At 49.0% G+C, this 22,590-nt stretch overlaps 1 protein-coding gene across 3 annotated transcripts in view; it reads left to right on the forward strand.

Moving 5' to 3' along the window:
* Positions 1-22,590, forward strand: part of LOC140395206 (signal-transducing adaptor protein 1-like) — an 88,339-nt gene that overhangs the window by 39,600 nt on the left and 26,149 nt on the right. For 2 of the 3 annotated variants that reach the window (XM_072482739.1, XM_072482740.1), the window contains exons 9-10: positions 2,052-2,144; positions 10,304-10,375. In XM_072482739.1, coding sequence (XP_072338840.1) covers positions 2,052-2,144; positions 10,304-10,375 — 165 coding nt within the window. The remainder of the gene's footprint in view (positions 1-2,051; positions 2,145-10,303; positions 10,376-22,590) is intronic. The other variant, XM_072482741.1, reaches the window with a different exon arrangement.

The following is a 22,590-nucleotide window of genomic DNA, read 5'->3' on the forward strand; positions in this document are numbered from 1 at the left end:
ATGATGAGTGACTTGGAGGGGAACGCCCAGGTGGTAGTGTTCCCATGTATCTGAAGCCCTTGTCCTTCTAGATGGCAGTGGTCGTGGGTTTGGAATGTGCTGCCTAAGGAACATTCCTGAGTTTCTGCAGTGCATCTTGTAGATGGTACACACTGCTGCTACTGTGCGTCAGTGATGGAGGGAGTGAATGTTTGTGGAAGGGGTGCTAATCAAGTGGGCTGCTTTGTCCTGGATGGTATTGAGCTTCTTGAATGTTGTTGGAGCTGCACTCATCCAGGCAAGTGGGGAGTATTCCATCACACTCCTGACTTGTGCCTTGTAGGAGATGAACAAGCTTTGGGGAGTCAAGAGGTGAGTTATTCACTACAGGAGTCCTAACCTCTGACCTGCTCTTGTAGCCACAGTACTTGTATGGATCGTCCAGTTCAGTTTGTGGTCAATGGTAACCTCCAGAATGCTGATAGTGGGGGATTCAATGAATATCAAGGGGTGATGGTTTGATTATCTCTTATTATTGGAGTTGGTCATTGCCTGGCACTTGTGTGTAGTGAATGTTACTTGTCACTAGTCAGCCCAAGCCTGGATATTATCTACGTCTTGCTGCATTTGCAATGGACTGTTTCAATGTCTGGAAGTTGCGAATGGTGCTGAACATCGTGCAAATCATTAACGAATATCCCCACATCTGATTTTATGGTTGGAAGGAAGGTCATTGAACAAGCAGCTGGAAATAGTTGGGCCTAGGAACTGAGGAACTCCTGCAGTGATGTCCCGGGACTAAGACCTCCAACCACTGCACCCATCTTCCTAATAATACATAATACATGGCCCGGAGCACTCGACCTAGGCTGACAATCTGATTGTAGGACTGAGGGAATGTCAGTGTTACCACTTTCTGGGTAGCCAGATGACCATTACAAATTACAGAGCTGGAAATAATGGAATGTCGAGCCAAGATTTTGTTTATCTGTTCAGGTATTTGAAAAATAGATGTGAGTTTTCCTGGTGTCCTGGTAACGTTCCTCCCTCGGCCAACGACATTTAAGCAGAGATAAACCTGCCATTAATCTTGGTTTCTGTTTGAGTGACTTGCTGCGTCTAAACCTACTGCCATATTTGTCCGTATAACTATGGATATAGTTGTGTGTATAATTTAATCAATGAGAAACATGTTAAGATGTGTTCAGGATGCTATATCAATTCATATTGTTTCTTACATTTGCTTGTCAGAAGTTTAACCCGATTGGTATAGTGTTATACAAAGCTTCTTCCTATTTGATTACATGTATGGATGTCTTTAGCAAGTGTGGGAGTGCGCGAGTGAGGTCATTGGTAGTGTGGGCTTGCACAGGTTTCATCATTCTCCACGGGGAGCTTGCGTATAGTTATGTTTAATTACTGCTTGTTTCTGAATCCATGCTGTACTGTTATTTTGATCAAGTAAAGAAGATTGAACTTTCACAATACATTTGGCTACCTTTCTGTGGTCAAGTTACCACACCTATACTCCAAAAATCACAGTTTGGTTTGAAGGAATGCCGTGAATCCATAAGACCATAAGACTTGGGAGCAGAATTAGGCCACTCGGCCCATCGAGTCTGCTCCGCCATTCAATCATGGCTGATATTTTCTCATCCCCATTCTCTTGCCTTCTCATTTGTTATATATACGTATATGCAACTCTGCTAGCTTTTATATCCTCCCCCTAATCTATTTTCAAACTTAAAAAAAAAATCAAGGCGTTGTTTTAACCTGAACCAGGTCGATGGGAAATTGACGTGATCCGGTTGGCTGCTTTCTTTAAACCGCTGCTTGATTTTACACTCAGTTGACTTTATGTAAAACTGGTGGCTGATCCAAACCCGTCAGTTTCCTATTGTAAAAGTTGGGTTAAAATTGACCACCTCTCCCAAGGTTATTCTAAAATTCCGACTTGAGAGACATTTGACTCAGAAATGAAACATGTTTGATACCACCACTGTAGTGATCCTGCATAGTAAACCAACCAAAGTCACTGTGTGTTATTATCCGTGACGCTTGTTTTTTTTCAGGCCTTGTGAAGGAAGATGCTGAGAGTGGGGAATTGATCCATCATGAGCAACAACAGTCACCCTTCAAAACGGCAACCTGGACATACCCACCAGGTAAACTGATAACCATGTAGTGACTGCCTGGTAATGTCGGAGTCATTGTTGCCTTCAGGAAGAGAAGAGCCTACAAGAAAATTCCAATTATTAGAGTTCTGAGGGGCGGCACGGTGGCACAGTGGTTAGCACTGCTGCCTCACAGCGCCAGAAACCCGGGTTCAATTCTGGCCTTAGGTGACTGTGTGGAGTTTGCACCCTCTTCCCATGTCAGTGTGGGTTTCCTCCGGTTCCTCCCACAGTCCAAAGATGTGCAGGTTAGGTGGATTGGCCATGCTAAATTGCTCCTTAATGTACAACAGGTTAAGTAGGGTTACAGGGATAGGGCAGAGGAGTGGGTCGGTGTAGACTAGGTCGGGCGCTCTTCTGGAGGGTCGGTGCAGACTCGATGGGCCGAATGGCACCCTTCTCTGCTGTCGTGATTCTATGATTCAATGAAGCTCTGGGAAAAACGATTAAAGATGTTGAGTGTGTTTTTGCAGAAGATTACAAAGAGGATTAGCAAAATTGATCATCGTGGGGGAAGCATCAAATGTGGAAACATAAAATTAAAATTAATATATATTTGGAAGTCAGCGGAACATTTTCTGCTGAAGGGTAATACACCTTTGGAATAGGTTAATGGGCAAATAATAAGGAGCAGGCAGTATTATGATTTCAAAAGAAAATTTTAAATGAGATACGATGAAATGGAAAAAAAATGAAAATCGCTTATTGTCACAAGTAGGCTTCAAATGAAGTTACTGTGAAAAGCCCCTAGTCGCCACATTCCGGCACCTGTTTGGGGAGGCTGGTACGGGAATTGAACCTGCGCTGCTGGCCTTGGTCTGCTTTACAAGCCAGCTATTTAACCCACTGAGCTAAACCAATGAAATTAATTGGTGAGGATTCCTCATTAACTTCATATAACTGGAGAAGCCATTGGTTTCAGGGTGTGTCAATAATATCAGTGAATTCTAGAAAGCTGAAACAAAAACACGAGAGTGTCGGAAATGAACAATCCATCAATCAGTAATTGAAAGATGAAAGGGGCATGTGTCTGGGTGGAATACCTTTGTTCAGAAAAATAAAGTGTAACATTAATAGAGGAATGGCTGAAATAAGCAGGTAGCTGAACTGACCAACAAAATGATGGGAGGCAAGGAGAGAACAGCAGCAGATAAAGAATAAGAGGAACTAAATGCTAACCTCTATTACGATGAAACAATTAAAGTGTTTAACAGCCTGTGAACGTTTATTAAATTGGTTAAAGTGCTGGATGATATATGAAGATCATCAAAATCATGCTTTTAAAAATATATTTATAGTATATAGTAATTAATGTATTATTAAAAACGTATTATAGAATATTGTAGAATAACAGGGAAAGCAAAATGCTACAATTTAGAAGATATTTCTATTCATTGGAAATGGGTATCATTGGGCCATCATGTATTGCCCATCCCTAATTGCCCTTGAACTAGGCCATTTCAGAGTCAACGACATTACTGTGGATCTGCCGTTACATGTAGGCCAGATTTCCTCCCCAAAAGGTCATTGATAAATCAGATGGGTTTTTACACCATTCGACATTGGTTTCATTATACTTTTAATTTCAGACTTACAGCATTACACCGGGTCACTGGATTATTAGTCTTGTTGGCCGGGACCCTAGTTCAAATTGATTGATTGACAGACACAACACCTTTTGACTTTGAATCACTTGTTTATTAAACACAACATAAAAATCCCAATGCTTATCATTGCTGCACAAGAGATTCTATCATACACCATATCAAAACTCCATGACACAAAATATCAAATGCTCTGTATATGCAGTATCAAAACTCTGTTCTACAAAGGTATCAAAACTCATGGCTGAGACCTAAATACCACCTGTTAATAGGCGAGGTGATCAGACTTCCTCTTGATGGATCCCGTTGTCCTTTCTGGGTCCCGGACACAGGGCATGGCTTCTTACGACGGTTGTTCATGCAGATTATCACTTCAGAAGTCTCTTGTTTCTTCTTTTTATACAGGTCTCGCTCATGCTTCCAGTCACGTACTCACGGAACAGCACTAATCAATCAGTGTATTTTCTGATTACGAATGCTCAAAGAGTCGTGATTCACTCAGGGGTCATATTTATTCTCAGAAGCACGACACACACAGGGGTCTGTGTTCATTCACTGTCTGTCCAAGGCAGAGCAACAGCAATTGTTCAATCAGATCCTGTTCTTCACCGCAGGCCCCACTGTTTCTATTACTTATGTTGACAGAGTTAGCCTTTTTAACCATCAGGCTTTGCTGGTGTCTTCACTTTGCTGGTGCCTTCAGGAATACCCATCAGGCTACAGCTCAGTGACAATACCACTATGCCACCATCTCCCTCTGAGGGGAATATGAATCGATGAAAGTGGCAGAAAAATGGGGAAGACACATAGGGTTGTAAAATCCAGTGTATGTAAGAGAAAAATGAAATGCCGTTTATGTTGAGCTTGGCAAGAACAACATACAAGGTCAAAATTGGAAAGGTTAGAATGAGCATGGGAGGATCAGTTGAAGCAGTGAACCAGAATGGTCAAGCTTTCGCTTGCTGAGTGAAGATGCTCACTGAAGTGGTCATTGAGTTTGATTTGATTGAGTCCAGTATTGAGGGATTTGCATGTAGCGCACAATGACTTACGAGAGACGAGAAGTGAAGAAGTCGATCCAGGCTTTATTAAGCGATGCTTGTCCCCAGCAGCTTAGCAACAGAATGAAGCTGCGGGGAGAAGCTCGGGTTCTTATACTCCGCCTTCAGGGCGGAGCCAGGAGTCGGCAGCCAACCAGGACCCGGAATCTGTCAGCCAATAGCATCTCGGCTTCACAGTCCCACATGACCCCCAATACATACCACCACATTCACCCCTTGTTAAAAATGAACCCGGCGGGGTGGTGGTTCGCATGGTGGTAGGGGTTTACAAGGCTGGACCTGGAAGGAAAATTTCGGACAGTGTTACTACAGTTTTAGCCCTACACTGGGCTATGTACAAGTTTGTGAGAAATATTTACAATATTCGTAAAAACATTTTTTTTTGTTACAACAACATTCTTGTTGTCACGCGGATTCCACGAGTCGAGCGGGCGATCTGGTCTTCCTCGTCGATCGCCTCAGCCCCGGTGGTGGTACAGGTGCATGCTCAGGCGTTGTCGTCTCCGGGAGCATTTCGGTGTTTATTCCTGTTTTACTCCTGGGCGGGCACGGGAGGAGGACCGATCCCCCCGGGAAGGGGGCGGTTGCGGGGTGCATCGGTGGCAGGGAGGGGATGATCGATGTCGGGGGTTTGTGTGTGTTGCCGGCGGGCGCCAGGTCCCGCAGGGAGACCGTGTCCTGTCGGCCGTCGGGGTACGCCACATAGGCGTACTGCGGGTTCGATTGGAGAAGGTGAACCCTCTCGACCAACGGGTCCGATTTATGCGCCCGCACATGTTTCCGGAGCAAGATGGGTCCTGGGGCCGCCAGCCAGGTCGGCAGCGACGTTCCGGAGGAGGACTTCCTGGGGAAGACAAGGAGGCGCTCGTGCGGCGTTTGGTTAGTGGTGGTACACAGCAGCGACCGGATGGAGTGGAGAGCGTCCGGGAGGACCTCCTGCCACCGGGAAATGGGAGATCACTGGACCGTAGGGCCAGTAGGACGGTCTTCCAGACCATGCCGTTCTCCCTCTCTACTTGCCCGTTCCCCCGGGGGTTGTAGCTGGTCGTCCTGCTCGAGGCTATGTCCTTGCTGAGCAGGAACTGGCGCAGCTCGTCACTCATGAAGGAGGACCCCCTGTCGCTATGGATATACACGGGGCAACCGAACAGTGTGAATATGGTGCCAAGGGCTTTAATAACTGTGGCCGCTGTCATGTCGGGACAGGGGATGGCGAAAGGGAAACAAGAGTACTCGTCCACCACGTTCAGGAAGTATGCGTTGCGGTCGGTGGAGGGGAGGGGCCCTTTGAAATCCAAACTGAGGCGTTCAAAGGGGTGGGAAGCCTTGATCAGGTGCGCTCTATCCGGCCTGAAAAAGTGCGGTTTGCACTCTGCGCAGCTGTGGCAGTTCCTGGTGACTGTACGGACCTCCTCCACAGAGTAGGGGAGGTTGCGGGACTTTACGAAATGGTAGAATCGAGTGAACCCCGGGTGGCAGAGGTACTCGTGGAGGGCTTGGAGGCGGTCTATTTGTGCGTTGGCACATGTGCCGCGGGATAGGGCATCGGACGGCTCGTTCAGCTTTCCGGGACGATACAAGATCTCATAGTTGAAGGTGGAGAGCTCGATCCGCCACCTTAAGATCTTGTCATTTTTTATTTTGCCCCGCTGTGCATTATCGAACATGAAGGCTACCGACCGTTGGTCGGTGAGGAGAGTGAATCTCCTGCCGGCCAGGTAATGCCTCCAATGTCGCACAGCTTCCACTATGGCTTGGGCTTCCTTTTCCACTGAGGAGTGGCGGATTTCTGAGGCGTGGAGGGTCCGGGAGAAAAAAGCCACGGGTCTGCCCGCTTGGTTAAGGGTGGCCGCCAGAGCTACGTCGGATGCGTCGCTCTCGACCTGGAAGGGGAGGGACTCGTCGATGGCGCGCATCGTGGCCTTTGCGATATCCGCTTTGATGTGGCTGAAGGCCTGGCGAGCCTCTGTCGACAGGGGGAAGGTAGTGGACTGTATTAGCGGGCGGGCCTTGTCTGCATACTGGGGGACCCACTGGGCGTAATATGAAAAGAAACCCAGGCAACGTTTCAGGGCTTTGGAGCAGTGGGGGAGGGGGAATTCCATAAGGGGGCGCATGCGTTCGGGGTCTGGGCCTATTATTCCATTGCGCACTACGTATCCCAGGATGGCCAACCGGTTTGTGCTAAACGCGCACTTTTCCTCGTTATATGTGAGGTTCAGGGCGTTAGCGGTCTGGAGGAACATTTGGAGGTTGGCGTCGTGGTCCTGCATCTCGTGGCCGCAGATGGTTACGTTGTCGAGATACGGGAACGTGGCCTGCATCCCATGCTGGTCAACCATTCGGTCCATCTCCCGTTGGAAGACCGAGACCCCATTTGTGACGCCAAATGGGACCCTTAGGAAGTGGTATAGACGCCCTTCTGCCTCGAAGGCGGTGTACTTGCGGTCACCTGGGCGGATGGGGAACTGGTGGTAGGCGGACTTGAGGTCCACGGTGGAGAAGACCTTATATTGGGCAATCCGATTGACCATGTCGGATATGCGGGGGAGAGGGTATGCATCTAGCTGCGTGTACCTGTTGATGGTCTGACTGTAGTCTACGACCATCCTTTGCTTCTCCCCGGTCTTTACTACTACCACCTGTGCTCTCCAGGGACTATTACTGGCCTGGATTATGCCTTCCTTCAGCAACCGCTGGACTTCGGACCGAATAAATATCCGGTCCTGGGCGCTGTACCGTCTGCTCCTAGTGGCGACGGGTTTGCAATCCGGGGTGAGGTTTGCAAACAAGGACGGCGATTCAACCTTGAGAGTTGCGAGGCCGCAGATAGTGAGTGGGGGTATTGGGCCGCCGAATTGGAATGTTAGGCTCTGCAGGTTACACTGGAAATCTAATCCCAGTAATGTGGGCGCGCAGAGTTGGGGAAGGATGTAGAGCCTGTAGTTCTTAAACTCCCTCCCTTGCACCGTTAGGTACGCGATGCAGAACCCTTTGATCTCTACGGAGTGGAATCCTGCAGCTAGGGAAATCTTTTGCGTGCTTGGATGGATGGTCAGAAAACAGCGTCTTACCGTGTCTGGGTGAATAAAACTTTCAGTGCTCCCGGAGTCGATCAGGCATGGCGTCTCGTATCCGTTGACCAGCACCATTGTTGTCGTCGTCTGGAGCGTCCGGGGCCGCGATTGATCCAGTGTCACCGAAGCCAGTCGTGGTAGTAGTGTCGCGGCGTTGTCTTCGGACCCCGTGGAGCCGTCGATGCTGGGGTCCTTTGTTGTCAACCAAGATGGTGGCGTCCATGAATCGCACGCGGCCGGGGGTGGACAAAATGGCCGCCCCATGGATCGCACGTGGTCGGGGGTGGACAAAGTGTCCGCCCCCATGAATCGTGGCTGGGGGTCACAAGATGGCGGCGCCCATCCTCACCTCGTGATGCCCGGGACCCAAAATGGCGGCGCCGGCGGGTCGCACATGGGGCGCTGGGGGGGTTGGGGAGCGTTTGGGATGTGCTGGGCTCGTTCTTCTCCGGGGATTGCGGCGGCTCCCCGGGACCGGCACACTGCCGCGTAATGGCCCTTCTTGCCGCAGCTTTTACAAATAGCTGCCGGGGGTGTTTCGCTTGCCCGCAGAAATAGCGGCGGGCCCCCTCGGGATGGTCTGGCGCTTTAACCGCGCACGCTTGCGAGGGGGGGGTAGTTTGTCACGACGGGGGTCCACGGAGCCCAAGGGGCTGCCGCGCGGTCGGGGCCGTAGGCGCGGGCGTTTTGCGAGGCCACATCTAGGGAAGTTGCAAGGGCCCGTGCCTCAGAGTCCTAGCGACTCTCTTTCTAAAAGTCTTTGGCGGATTTGGGGTGAGTTCATACCTGCCACAAATGCATCGCGAATTAGCAGGTTCGTGTGTTCGATCGCGTTCACCGGCGGGCAGCTGCAGCCCCGTCCCAAAATTAGCAGCGCGGCGTAGAATTCCTCTAGCGATTCTCCGGGACTTTGCCGTCTCGTCGCGAGTTGGTGGCGCGCGTAGACCTGGTTAACGGGCCGAACGTAGATGCTCTTCAGCAATGCGAGCGCCATTGGGAAATCCTCTGCATCCTCTATGAGAGGGTAAATTTCCGGGCTTACCCTCGAATGCAGGACCTGCATTTTCTGGTCTTCTGTGATCCGGCCGGGGGCCGTTCGGAGGTAGCCTTCAAAGCATGCTTGCCAGTGTTTGAATCCTGCTGCCGAGTTCGCTGCGTGGGGGCTGATCCGCAGGCATTCCGGGGCGATCCGGAGCTCCATAGTCTTTTAAGCTCGCTTAATAAATTGTAGCGCACAATGACTTACGAGAGACGAGAAGTGATGAAGTTGATCCAGGCTTTATTAAGCGATGCTTGTCCCCAGCAGCTCAGCAACAGAATGAAGCTGCGGGGAGAAGCTCGGGTTCTTATACTCCGCCTTCAGGGCGGAGCCAGGAGTCGGCAGCCAACCAGGACCCGGGATCTGTCAGCCAATAGCATCTCGGCTTCACAGTCCCACATGACCCCCAATACATACCACCACATTGCACTGAGCAACAAATGCAATCAGAATTTGGCATTAGAGCAGCACAGTAGCACAGTGGTTAGCACAGTTGCTTCACAGCTCCAGGGTCCCAGGTTCGATTCCTGGCTTGGGTCACTGACTGTGTGGAGTCTGCACATTCTCCCCCCTCCGCACATTCTCCCCATGTCTGCGTGGTGTCACGATATGCAGACACATACATAATGATATACAGACAAGCAGCTAATGGACACACAGAACTGGACATGACCAATAAGCAGGCAGGACACTCGGGGGTGGGATCTGACTATAAAAGACACGTGGCACTCACACTCCGCCTCTTTCCACTGATGAACATCTAGAGAGTCAGTCAAGGATGTTCTTACAATCTCACACCTCCACCACGTGGCTAAGAGCTAGTCTGGTTCAGTCAGACAGAGTAACCACACTTAAGTTAGCAGAGAGTCAAACTCACAGAGAACTGTGCTGACTGTGCTATTAGTTCAATAAACCTGACTGAACTAACTTCAAGGTCTGGAGTACCTTTCTGATCTAAGCTGCATCCAGTTGCAGCCAGTGTTAGACGAGTGTACCTAACACGACACGTGGGTTTCCTCCGGGTGCTCTGGTTTCCTCCCACAGTCCAAAGATGCGCAGGTTAGGTGGATTGGCCATGCTAAATTGTCCTTGGTGTCCAAAAAGGTTGGGTGGGATTGCTGGGTAACCGGGATGGGGTGGAGGTGTGGGCTTGGGTGGATTGCTCTTCCCAAGGGCCGGTGCAGACACGATGGGCCGAATGGCCTCCTGCACTGTAAATTCTATGAATAAGAAGGGGTTATTCTATTTTCCTTTTCTTGGTCCAATGAAGAAATTCTGCCCAAGCTATATATATATATTTATGTTTGCTGATTTTCTATTTGTTTATTTATCTTTCCTGACTCCTACACTTCAAATCTTTCCTTCACAGTTAAGGAAGAGAAACTAAGTCCAAAGATTCCTATAATAATCGAACCGGAAGGAGAGTACCTCAATAATGATGGTAATTTGTCTAATTTCCAAACTGCACTGTTGAAATGTTACATGTGATTTATCATCCCTCTCTAATGTGTCCAAATATATTATTTGCATTTTTATTTTAAATTTTCACCCATTTTGTTCTGACTGTACTGACTGCATAAGATTCCACACACATTTTCATTCATGATTTACTTTAGTGACTAGTTCACTTATGAGTGTAAGTCCATGAGTATTGCAGTTCTGACAATCGTGCCCTCACTCAATATCCACACATGCATCTTCAACTCTAGTAGAGTTGACTACAGCCATGTTGGAGCTGTAAGGAACTTTGGTGAGGCCACAGCTGGAGTACTGTGTGGAATTCCGGTCGCCACATTATAGGAAGGATGTACTGGAGTGGGTGCAGAGGCGATTCGCCATGATGTTGCCTGGAATGGAACATTTAAGTTATGGAGAGAAGTTGGATAGGCTTGGGTTGTTGTTGCTGGAGCAGAAAAGACTGAGGGATGACCTCAGATTGTTAGGGGCATGGACAGCATGGATAGGGAGCAGCTGTTCCTCTTGGTTCAAGGGTCAGTTACGAGGGGACACAAATTCAAGGTTGGAGCAGGAGGTATAGGGGGGATTTGAGGAAAACCTTTTTTACCCAGAGGGTGGTGACAGTCTGGAATGCATTGCCTGGGAGGGGGGTAGACGCAGGTTGCCTCCCATCCTTGATGGGCACTTGGAATGTCATAACATTCAAGCTTATGGGCCAAGTGCAGGCAAATGGGATTAGGTAGGCAGGTCAGGTGTCTTTCATGCAAGAGTGCAGACTTGATGGGCTGAAGGGCCTCTTCTGCACTGTCTTATTCTGTGATTCAGCGATCAGAAGTAGGATCTTCATTAGCCCACGGATGCTGATGCACAGATCTCAGCTGGGCTTAGCGAACTTAGTGCAAACTTAGGAATAAATTTGGAACCAGCCACAGATCGCTATGTTGCAACTTCATATTGCTTAGCATCTTTAAATATCATGCAACTTGGGATGTTGTACATGGTCAATATTCTAATAATAAAACTATTCTTATCAACCGTGGGTGGCATGGTGGTGCAGTACTTAGCATATGTGAGAGAGAGGGAGACGTACATGTGCCTCACAGCGCCAGGGGCCCGGGTTTGATTCTAGCCTTGGGTGACTGTGTGAGGTTTGCACATTTTCCCTGTGTTTGTGTGGGTTTCCTCTGGTGCTCCGGTTTCCTCTCAAAGATGTACAGGTTAGGTGGATTGGACACACTAAATTGCCTCTTAATGTCCAAAGGTGTGCAGGTTAGGCCGGGGATTGGGCCTAGGTAGGGTGCTATTTCGGAGGGTTGGTCCAGACTAGTTAGATGAATATCCTCCTCCTGTACTGTAGGGATTCTAAAAGAAACTTTATATTGCTTACAATCTGTGGTTGTTTCAATGTGTGAGCTGACAACTTGAGAAACCGTACCTTGGTGAGTGGAAATTATCTGGACATGCAGAGAGACAGAAAGCCAATTAAGATGTTCGCGAGCGGCTCTCAAGGAACTATAAACTCTGATAATACTTGAGAGGCACAGATAAATCCCTTGTGTAACAACTGGGATTATGTGTCCATTTAGCAAGATCATGTTTCATTTAGAATTTCCTTAAGACTGGCCTGGCAATGCCTCGGCTTAAAAATTCTCACTCTTGTTTGTAAATCCCTACATCTTCTTTTCTTTCCCTTAATAACGTCCTACCACTCAACAACTTTCAGTCATCTCTCGCTGCTTCAATTCCCTGCCCTCGTGCAGCCCAGTTTTTATTGCTCCCCTATTTTTGACTGCTGTTTCTTCATCTTTTTCTTCTTTTTAAATCACTCTTTAAATCACTCTTTGAACAACCTTCTGGTCACCTAACGCTGATATTTCCATATGTGGCTTGGAGTCAAAGTTTGGCTAATAATGCTCCTGTGGAGCACTGTTGGTTGCTCGTGCTAAGTTAGAGGTGCTATATAAATGTAGGTTATTTTTGTTGCTTCAAGGCTACCACAGTGAGTAATAGTCTTTAACACATGTCAACGGTCCAGGTCTGCACCAATCGGATAAATTGTTCCATAATCCTTTCAGGTCAAGTTGAAGAACTTGCGGTAAATCAGCAGCAGTTGGAATTCCTTTGTAATAAAACGAAATATTTGACCTCCAATCTGCACCACACCCTTTTTCATGCAACCTTGCTGTGTCTCTATTTTAGCAATACATTTTTGTGATCTTCCCTACGATCTTTCTTTCACTGTTCTTTCACTGGCAAAGATGATCAATTATTGCCCATCTTGGGACGGTGGTGGTAAGCTGCAGTCCATTTTAAATTTCATGGGATCGATTCAACCAATTAGGAACAAAGTTCCATAGCGAGCCTGTTCAACCACGTGTTTCGCAGCGTTTGCAGTGCCGAGAAACACGTGGCTATACAATGCGATTCATGTTGTAGAAGGGGCCTGAATGGGGAACATATGGCCGAGGCCGCACATAGCCCCGTTTTGTGCAGCCCCGTTTTGTGCAGTGGGGAGCTCCGCTTGCCAGAACTCCCCAGTGTAGCGAGAGATCGGGACACCATTAAATGGCTTCCTGATTGCCGAGCCTCCTGAAGCAATCCCCGACCTCCACCCTCCAGCCCGAACGCACTGTAGGAGGGTCCTTGGCCCAGGTACCCCCGGCCCAATCACACGTGGAAAGAAAATGCCAGCTTGGCACCTTGCCAGTGCCCATGCCAGCTGACAGTGCCACCTGCGCACCATGGCAGTACCAGGGCACCACCCTGCCCAAGGGGCATGCAGCTGGTTTTCTCCAATCCCCTGGGAGACCCCCACGAGTGCCATTCCATCTGGTCTCTGTGAGGACCAGTGCTGAACGGCGCTCACCTGATGTCTCCGAGGCGAAGGGGCTGAATCCCAAAGCCTCAGAAACCACGGGAATCTGCACATTAGAATGAGACCAACTGGGCTGGATTCTCCGCTGTCGGGATGCTCCATTTTGCCGGCAGCCCAGGGGTTTCCCAACAGCGCGGGGCCCCACAATGGGAAACCCCATTGACCAGCCGGCAAAACGGGGCATCCCGCCGGCGTGCTGAACGAGAAATCTGGCACGGCGGGACGGAGAATCCAGCCCGTTGTCCTGCTCTATAATGCAGATTTGCCAAAAAGTGATCATCCCCACAATGGACGGGATTTGCATCACAATGTCTTGTGAGATTGTGTTGGATCCCGCGAAGTGTTGCGAGCCGGGTAGACCCCAGGAGTGGGGTCTCCCAGCTTTTACCAGCCATGCTGCACCACGGCGAGCTGCTTTTCTGGCGCAGTGTGCCCGTTGGATCGCGCCCAATCTATGGGATCTGGACGTTGGAGGCTGGTGGACCACTCACTGCGGCCCAATCACTAGCCTAGGTTGCCCATCACAGTTTTAGATGGATTGTTGTTGTGGGTTTGGAAGGTGCTGCCTAAGGATACTTGGTGAGTTCCTGCAGTGCATCTTGTAGATGGTATACACTGCTTCACTACTAGCCATTATACTGGAGTGGGTAATCAGCTTGGCCAGACTCATTTATACTGTTCATGTGGCAGAGGTTAAAACAATGGGTTGGATTTTGTGTGGGTGGCAGGAGTCCCACCTTTGTTCCCTGCTTCACTCAGTGACGGGACACAGAGGAGCATATGCAGGTGCTGCACCTCCGACCCACAACATGCCCCCCCAGAACACCTGGTTCAGTCAGAGGGCTGGCAGCTTCGCAATGCCACTGCTAAAGGTAGCAATTACTGAAGCTACAGCTGCAACGAGAGGGCACCTCTCGGGCCAAGCATTCGCAAAGAGGCGTAAATGGGGTTTGGGGAAGCTGGGATAAGGCAGACATGTCGCAATTAATGTGGGATGGGTGTGGTGGGTTGCAGACGATGCCATTGTCACCATGTCAGCAATTGGTGTCAGGAGTCCCCTCCGCAGAGCCCACTGATTTCATTGGCCATGTGGCTCCAGGCTCCCCCGGACATGAGCGAAATGTAAGTTAATCCTTTGGGCTCCAAGCAGGGGGCAGTTAGGGGCACATCTGCCGACTTTCTTGCTGGTAGAAAAATAGTATGATAGTAGGAAGATGTGGAACATCCCCTGGCCCATTACCAAAGGGCTAGTAAAATTCTGTCTAATGTTTCTGATGGATTTTCCGTTGATAAAACCCAGGCGGAGGTGATGGGCCAGACAACATACCAGAGTGTTGGCACTGTGCTATACAGTTGGGAGCGAGTTGTGCTAGGGGCACTCAACACTGCCCCCTGCCCCCATGAAGCCTTTTAGCATCAGGCCAAACATGATAAGGAAACCCCCAGGTACAATTAACCTCCTCACCGGATGAATCAGTACTCCTACATATTGAACACTACATGGAGGAAACCACCGAGGGTGGCGTGGGCACAGAATGTATTCTGTGTGGGGACTTCAGTGTCCATCACCAAGAGTGGCTCGGTAGCACCCTAAAGGTTATGGCTGCCAGGTTGGATCTGTGGCCGCTGGTGAGGGAACCAACAAGAGGGAAAAACTTACTTGACCTCGTCCTCAGCAATCTATCTATTGCAGAAGCATCTGTCTGTGATTATATTGGTAGGAGTGATCACCATAGTCGATGTGGAGACAAAGTCCCGCCTTCACATTGAGGATACCCTCTATCATGTTGTGTGGCACTACCATCATGTTAAATGGGACAGATTTTCTACTGATCTAGCAACTCAAGACTGGCATCCATGAGGCACTGTGGGCCATTACCAGCCCCAAATTTGTAACCTCGTGGCCCGGCATATCCTCCATTCTGTCATTACCATCAAGCCAAGGGAATCAAACCTGGTTTAATGAATAATGCAGGAGGGATGCCAGGAGCAGCATCAGGCTTATCTAAAAATGAGGTGTCAACCTGGTGAAGGTACAACACAAGACTGCTTGTAAGGCATCTAAGACAGCAGTCAGAGCTAAGACATCTCACAACCAATGAATCAGCTCTAAGCTCTGCAATGTTGCCACACCCAGTTGTGAATCGTGGTGATTGACAGATTTGATTTGTCAAATGTATATTAAAGCCATCCCATCACTATAATTTTTCAAAACTCGCATCTATTTTCAAATGAGCTGCAATAATTCATAGTTCTATAAAATACTATCCATGGACTTTGGGTGATTTATATGCATCGAGCCTTGCTTCTAATCCATGCGCGGAATTAAAAGGTACTAAATTACTTTCCAACAACTTCAATTGCCAACAGTTATTCAGCCTTCGCTAATTGTTCAGAACACTGCATGCAGCCCGCACCATCACCATTCAGTTTAACATCCCGCGAAGAACATATTCTTCACATAATAAAGCACTTTAAATTTAGATTCAGTAAGAGGAGTAATGGTGCATTTTGAGATGCAAATTATAAGCTTGTTCTCTTCACATGCTACACCCCCCCCACCCCCCCACCATCACCACCACCACTTCAGCATTTCGTCGTCGCCCATTTACCAGTCACGAGTGACCTGAGGCAGTCTAGACAGCGGGATGCTTGGCGGGTCTGAAACTTTGTACAATCTCGTATGTTTTTTCCAATAGCTTCCCTGGATCTGTACTGACAATAAACAAAAGGTGAATTGAACATAGTTGTTTTGGAATAAAAGCAAAAAATGCTTTAAATGCTCAGCAGGTCTGGCAGCATCCGTGGAGAGAGAGACACAGTTAACGATTTGAGTTTAACATAACTCTTCTTCAGAACTGAAGGAAGGTGGGAATGTGATGGGTTTATGAGGTTGACTGGAGCCGGGGGAGTGTGTGTGTGTGTGTGTGTGTGGGGGGGGGGGGGGAGCACAAAAGGGATGATCTGGGGTAGGGCAAGAGAGATTACATGCCAAAGATGTCATGGAACAAATAGTGGTAATGTTTGTAGTAAAGAAACCAGGCATGTAAATGACAAAATGCTGGTATTAGTTTGATTACATTTCCTGTCTTGGTTAGCTGTGGAGTTGGTTACTTATTTTACAGCCTGAAGAGTGAAAAAAAATGGCACAGATTCCCCTGGGAAATAATTGGGTGGGTTTTAAAACTCTGATTCTTATGATTGAGAAGTTTTCCATGTCTCCTGGTCAGGAATGCGCTGTCCTGATACAGAATTTCAGATCTAACGTACGAGAATTCAGAATACAGGAAGTGAAGTGCTCCAAGAAAACCTTTTAACCTGGGAATCGTCATTAACATCACTATGATACATCTATAATCCAACAGATCGACTAGATTTTATGGAATGGTGGATCATCATCAACTCTATAGGGTTTCATTCTGTGGTGTTCTTCGTGATTTTATTCTCAGGATGGATGTTATAGTATTCGCAAAGACCACAGAAGCTAAATTCATTAACAAAGCTAACATTTATTTACACTACTTAATTAAGCTCAACCACTTACTCCTATAGTAAGCAATAGTCTAGTAATCTACAATCTACGCTCAACTAACACTAGTCTCTACACTCTATCTTTAACTGTACTGTCCTCTCTATCACTGTTCTCTCAAGCTCTCCTCCAGCTCTCCTCCAGAAGTCTGTAAGTCACTGTTTTATGTAGTTCTGCATCTAGATGCATCTAGTGGTTAATTAAGATATGACATTAACCCTTTGTTTTCTGAACAATTCCCATAATGTCACACATTCCTCTTATATTTTTTCAGATAAAGTATAGTAGATTTGAGTTTCCAATTGCAGCCCCAATGTACTTATGTAATGTACAATCTTGACGCCAGATACACGTGAGTCACAACGCAGACCTTGCTTACATGAGGATGCATAAATCAAACATAAGGAACATGAGGGTGTAAGGTTGAGATACCAGGGATATGAGGGAACAACTCTTAATTCCTTGTGATGCTCCTCGCTGTCATTAAACCTTCTCCAGCCATGACTGAGCTTGTTTGTATCTTTCGCTCATTGGTCTATCTGGAACTCCCTTAGCTTCTCTTTTTCCTTCCAGAATTACACTTCCGTAATGCTAGGAAAAAGACACAACAAATTTCAATATTACCTGGGGAATTTACCCCATTGGAAATAAATTTTATATCACCAGAGCTCTCGCCCCCTTCACTCTGCCACGGCACAACCAAATGTTTCTGTACTTCATTTTACTCCTTTGCAATTCGATCGATTGAATATTCCATGAAGATGTGACACATTCATGTTCCACTGTGCTTCCATTCTAAGTGCTATGCAAAAGCCAAATGTAAACCACGTTTATTTTTTCACCAGAAAAGTCCATAAACTCTAATTTAATTTCAACTCTCAATCCAGAGACTTTAGCCTGGGTTTTCAGGCACCGTTGAGGCGGGACTGGGTGCAGGCCGGGACGTTGAGTGTCTTTAAGACAGAAGTTGATAAATTCTTGATTTCTCGAGGAATTAAGGGCTATGGAGAGAGAGAGCGGGTAAATGGAGTTGAAATCAGCCATGATTGAATGGCGGGGTGGACTCGATGGGCCGAATGGCCTTACTTCCGCTCCTATGTCTTATGGTCTAAGGAGAGTCGACGGGCCAGTCCAAAGTCCATTGACTTACAACAGAACCAGATGATCATGGTGGCAGGAGGGCGGGGGGGGGGGGGGGGGGGGGGGCGACGACCCCGTCTTGTAACACATAATCTGGGCTGACGTGCCAGTGAAGTACTTGGTGGGGGCTGCATTGCCAGCGGTGGCGTCTTTCAGATGAGATATCAACCAAGGTCCAGACTGTGCCGCAGAAGGTGGTAAGAGGTCTCATGGCAGTAGAAGGGCAGGGTTCTCTCCATAGTGGCCTGGTTAGTAATTATCCTTCATTATCACTACAATATTCTAACATATAGATTTTATTTGGAAATACTGATTGTTGCAACACTTTGGCAGTTCTCCCATTGAAGAGGCCCATCGTGGGATGCCAAGTGCAAATACAGAGACGGGCGGGAATCTCCGACCCCCCCGCCGGGCTGGAGAATCGCCGGGGGGCGGCGTGGATCCCACCCCACTGCCCCGACGCCGGTTGCCGAATTCTCCGGCGCCGTTTTTTTGGCGGGGGCAGGAATCCCGTCGCGCCGGTCGGGGGCCGTTGGCAGTCGCCCCCCCCACCCCCCGGCGATTCTCCGCTCCGCGTTGGACCGAGCGGCCGCCCGTTTTGGTCTGTCCCGCCGGCGTAAATTACACCAGGTTTGTACCAGCGGGAACTGGCTCTGCGGGCGGCCTGCGGAGTCCTCGCGGGGGATGGGGGGGGGCCCACGGTGGCCTGGCCCGTGATCGGGGCCCACTGATCTGCGGGCGGGCCTGTGCCGTGGGGGCACTCTTACCCTCCGCGCCGGCCGCTGTAGAACTCCACCCTGGCCGGCGCGGAGAAGAAACCCACTGCGCATGTGCAGGAATCACGGCAGCGGTTCTGGGAACACACTGGCGCACCTGCGCATGCGCCAACTCACGGAGGCCTTTCGGCGTCGGTTGGCATGGCGCCAATCAATTTTAGACCTTTAGGTAAAGTAAAGTTACCAAAGTCCCAGATGACTGTCGGCTTTTGAAAGCGAGAGCTGGTGGTGACTTAACCTGAGGATCACTACACCTCAGGCGAGGGGTAAGGTTGAGAAGGCGGGTCTTCATAACTAACTTTAGCCGGTACGGGGATTGAACCCACACTGCTGTCCTTGTGCTATATAACGCACTAGCTGTCCAGCCAACTGAGCTAAACCAACCTTTAGGATCACATACAGCCGTGCATGTATCCACTATCTTGACATTCTTGTTCCTCCATTTGCGGATTTGTTTGGAATCCCTCTTCAATTTGCCCTAATTCTGAATGATATTTGATTATCAGTCATTTTTTCTCAATGAGCTTCTTCTCACTACTTTCTAGAGATCTGCTTTCATTAAAAAAATAAATTTCACCTTAAATTACAATCTGGTGGTTCAGTATCTGGTGTGATCCTGAGCTTAAACGAACCAGGAAGAGACCATATTTGGCCCCCAGTCTGTACTCTTCCATCATTCAGACATTTAAAAATCACTTGCAGGATTCCCCCCCTGACCTCTGTGTATCTCCTCCAGCCCCACAAATTTTAGGTACCTAAACTCCTCCTCAGCTTTTCCGACCCCAGTTTTATTCACTCCACCATTGGCAGCCATCTGCGGAGGGTGAAGTTTTCAGATGCCCTAGGCTTCGGAAAACCCTCCCTATATCTCTTTGCCTCACTTTCCTCCTTAAGGTTGCTCCACTTAAACCCACCTCTTTGAACAAGCTGCCCTATTATCGTTTTATGGGGCAATGTGAAAATGTTGTTTGATAATGCTGCTGTGGAGCACCTTGAGACGTTTTACTATGTTAAAAGCACTATAAAAATACAGGGCGTAATTCAACGGAAAGAAAAGTCCGGTGTTGGCCGCATTTGGTGGGGCGTTTCATGACGGCCGCATTGGCGAAATCGCGGCCCGTATTCAACAGCACTTGGTGCTCGCAGAGCAACATGCGTGCCATCTATCTGCCCCTGGACGGAGTGTCCTGACTATGGCAGCAAATTCTGCAGCCCGGGAAACTTGATGGGCCTGATCCAGGTCGAAGGTGATATAGTTGGATGCCTGGGCATTAAGAGTATCCGTAAACTCCCGCTACACCTGTGAGCGGTGTCATAATACACACCAGTATATCATGGTGCAGACACACATTGATGGACACACAGTGGGACCAATCAACAAACACAACACCGCAGCCAATCACAGTGAGAGCACACGCACTATAAAGACAGGGGCCATCCGAATTCCCGCTCGTTCAAGTTGCAGCTAGCTAGGAGGACAGAGCTCACAGCCTGCAGCACAGACATTCACCATGTGCTGAGTGCATCGACTGGTTAGGACAAGGCAAAGGTTTTTAGTTAAAGCTAGTATCGTATTAATCCACATTCTGATTATGTTAAACAGTTAATGATTCAATAAAATAGTGTTGCACTATTTTAAGTGTTGGTGACCTGTATGTGATCCAGAACACCCAAAACATCATGATACCAGGAGTGGGATATTAGCACTTCTTAGACCTACCTGCATGTGATCTGCCTTCCGCCAGCATTCCGTCATCCTGCAACATGGACAACATCAGCCCGCCGCCGCCGCTCCGCATCGCCGGCAACCTCGGGGCCAACTGGAAGATTTTCAAACAGGGCTTCCAGCTCTTCCTCGAAGCCACGGACAGGGAGGGCGCCTCGGACACCAGAAAGATTGCTCTTCTCCTCTCCACGGCCGGGGACCATGCCATCCACATTTTCAACTCTCTCACCTTTGCAGATGACGAAGTTCAAGACGGTCCCCCTCAAGTTTGACACTCACTGCAGCGTAGAGGTGAATGAAAGTTTCGAGCGCTACGTGTTCCAGCAGCATTTGCAGGGTAAGGATGAACCTTTCCAATCCTTTCTCATGCACCTCCACATCCTTGTGCAATCTTGCAGCTACGGGCCCACCTCCGACTCGATGATACGCGACCAGATCGTTTTCAGTGTTCAGTCGGACCCACTACGTCAGCAGCTCCTCAAAGTAAAGCAACTCACCCTAGCAACCGCCATCAAGACCTGTGTCTTACATGAAAACGTCACGAGTCGGTACTTCCATATACAAGCGGCTGAAACGGAGCGGCAAGGTTCCCACGAGGCGGAACGGGTCCAAGTGATTGAGCACCTCCAGGGCCTCAGCCTGGATGAGGGTGGCCATTTTGCGCTCTTTTCATGGACTCCCGCGCTTGTACGCACCAAACGAGGGGATGGCGACGTTGAGGAACGTAATGCGCAGGCGTGCACCACGCACGACCGCACCGCGCATGCGCGGTGGCGCAACGAATGTGCTGACGTCACGATGTGCGGCAACGCCCCGTAAAATCTCGACAATGCCTACGATGTGGAAGACTTGGCCACTATGTTGCCTTCTGTCGAGCAGCTCAGCCTGCCCATTCATATCGCTTCAGCCAGCCTCGCAGGAATGTTCAGGCAATTCAACCCACGGTCACCGAGTCCGATGCGGACCTCCCACACAACAGTGACACCGAGCACCTGAAAGCGCCTTTTCGAGTCGGTGTCGTAACAAAACACAGGCTGTCCCCGAAGCAAAGACACCAGCTGCTGTCGGTATACAGCATCGATCCAGACGTTGAGTGGTGTGCCACCCTGACGGTCAACCGGTCCCAAATACGATTCCGCCTGGACACTGGTGCCTCCGCCAATCTCATGGCCTGGTCTGCTTGCCAAAACCTTTGTGTCAAACCAGCCATCCTTCCATCGGCCTGCCAGCTATTGGACTACAATGGCAACATCATTCCTGTTATCGGCTCGTGCCAACTTGGAGTGACACACAAGTCACGGAAAGCCATCCTTCCCTTCGAGATCGTGGGCTCCTCGAAGGACTCCCTGCTTGGCGCACAGGCGTGCAAGCTGTTGAACCTCGTTCAAAGAGTTCACTCTCTCTCCTGATGACACGTCTGCCTTCCAGGACGCTGACTTCAGGGCGCAACTTGACGCCATCATCGACCAGCACCGCGACTCTTCGAAGGCATGGCCATATACTTACAAGATCCTACTTAAACAGAACGCCACTCCTGTGGTGCATGCACCTCGCAGAGTCCCAGCACCCCTCAGGGACCGCCTCAAGCAGCAGCTGCAGGACCTCCAGGACCAAGGAGTGATCTCCAGAGTTACAGATCCAACTGACATGGTGTGCGTAAAAAAGCCTTCCGGTGAGCTGAGAGTTTGCATTGATCCCAAGGATCTGAATCGCAATATCATGAGGGAGCATTATCCGATTCCCAAGCACGAAGAGATCACATGCGAGATGGCTCACGTCAAGCTCTTCACCAAACTTGACGCCTCGAAAGGTTTCTGGCAAATCCAGCTCGACAAATCCAGCAGGAAACTGTGTCCCTTTAACACCCCCTTTGGCAGATATTGTTACAACAGGATGCCGTTTGGGATCATATCGGCTTTAGAAGTGCTCCACAGGATCATGGAACAAATGATGGAAGGCATTGAAGGTGTTCACGTTTATGTTGATGACTTAATCATTTGGTCGACCACCCCGCAGGAGCATGTCAGTCGCCTCCAGCGCATGTTCAAACGCATACGTGAGCAGAGTCTACGCCTCAACAGAGCCAAATGCTCCTTTGGTCAGACGGAACTCAAGTTCCTAGGGGACCACATCTCCCAGTTGGGTGTGCAGC

This window comes from Scyliorhinus torazame, chromosome 18, assembly GCF_047496885.1.
Source record: "Scyliorhinus torazame isolate Kashiwa2021f chromosome 18, sScyTor2.1, whole genome shotgun sequence".
Classification (NCBI taxonomy): domain Eukaryota; kingdom Metazoa; phylum Chordata; class Chondrichthyes; order Carcharhiniformes; family Scyliorhinidae; genus Scyliorhinus; species Scyliorhinus torazame.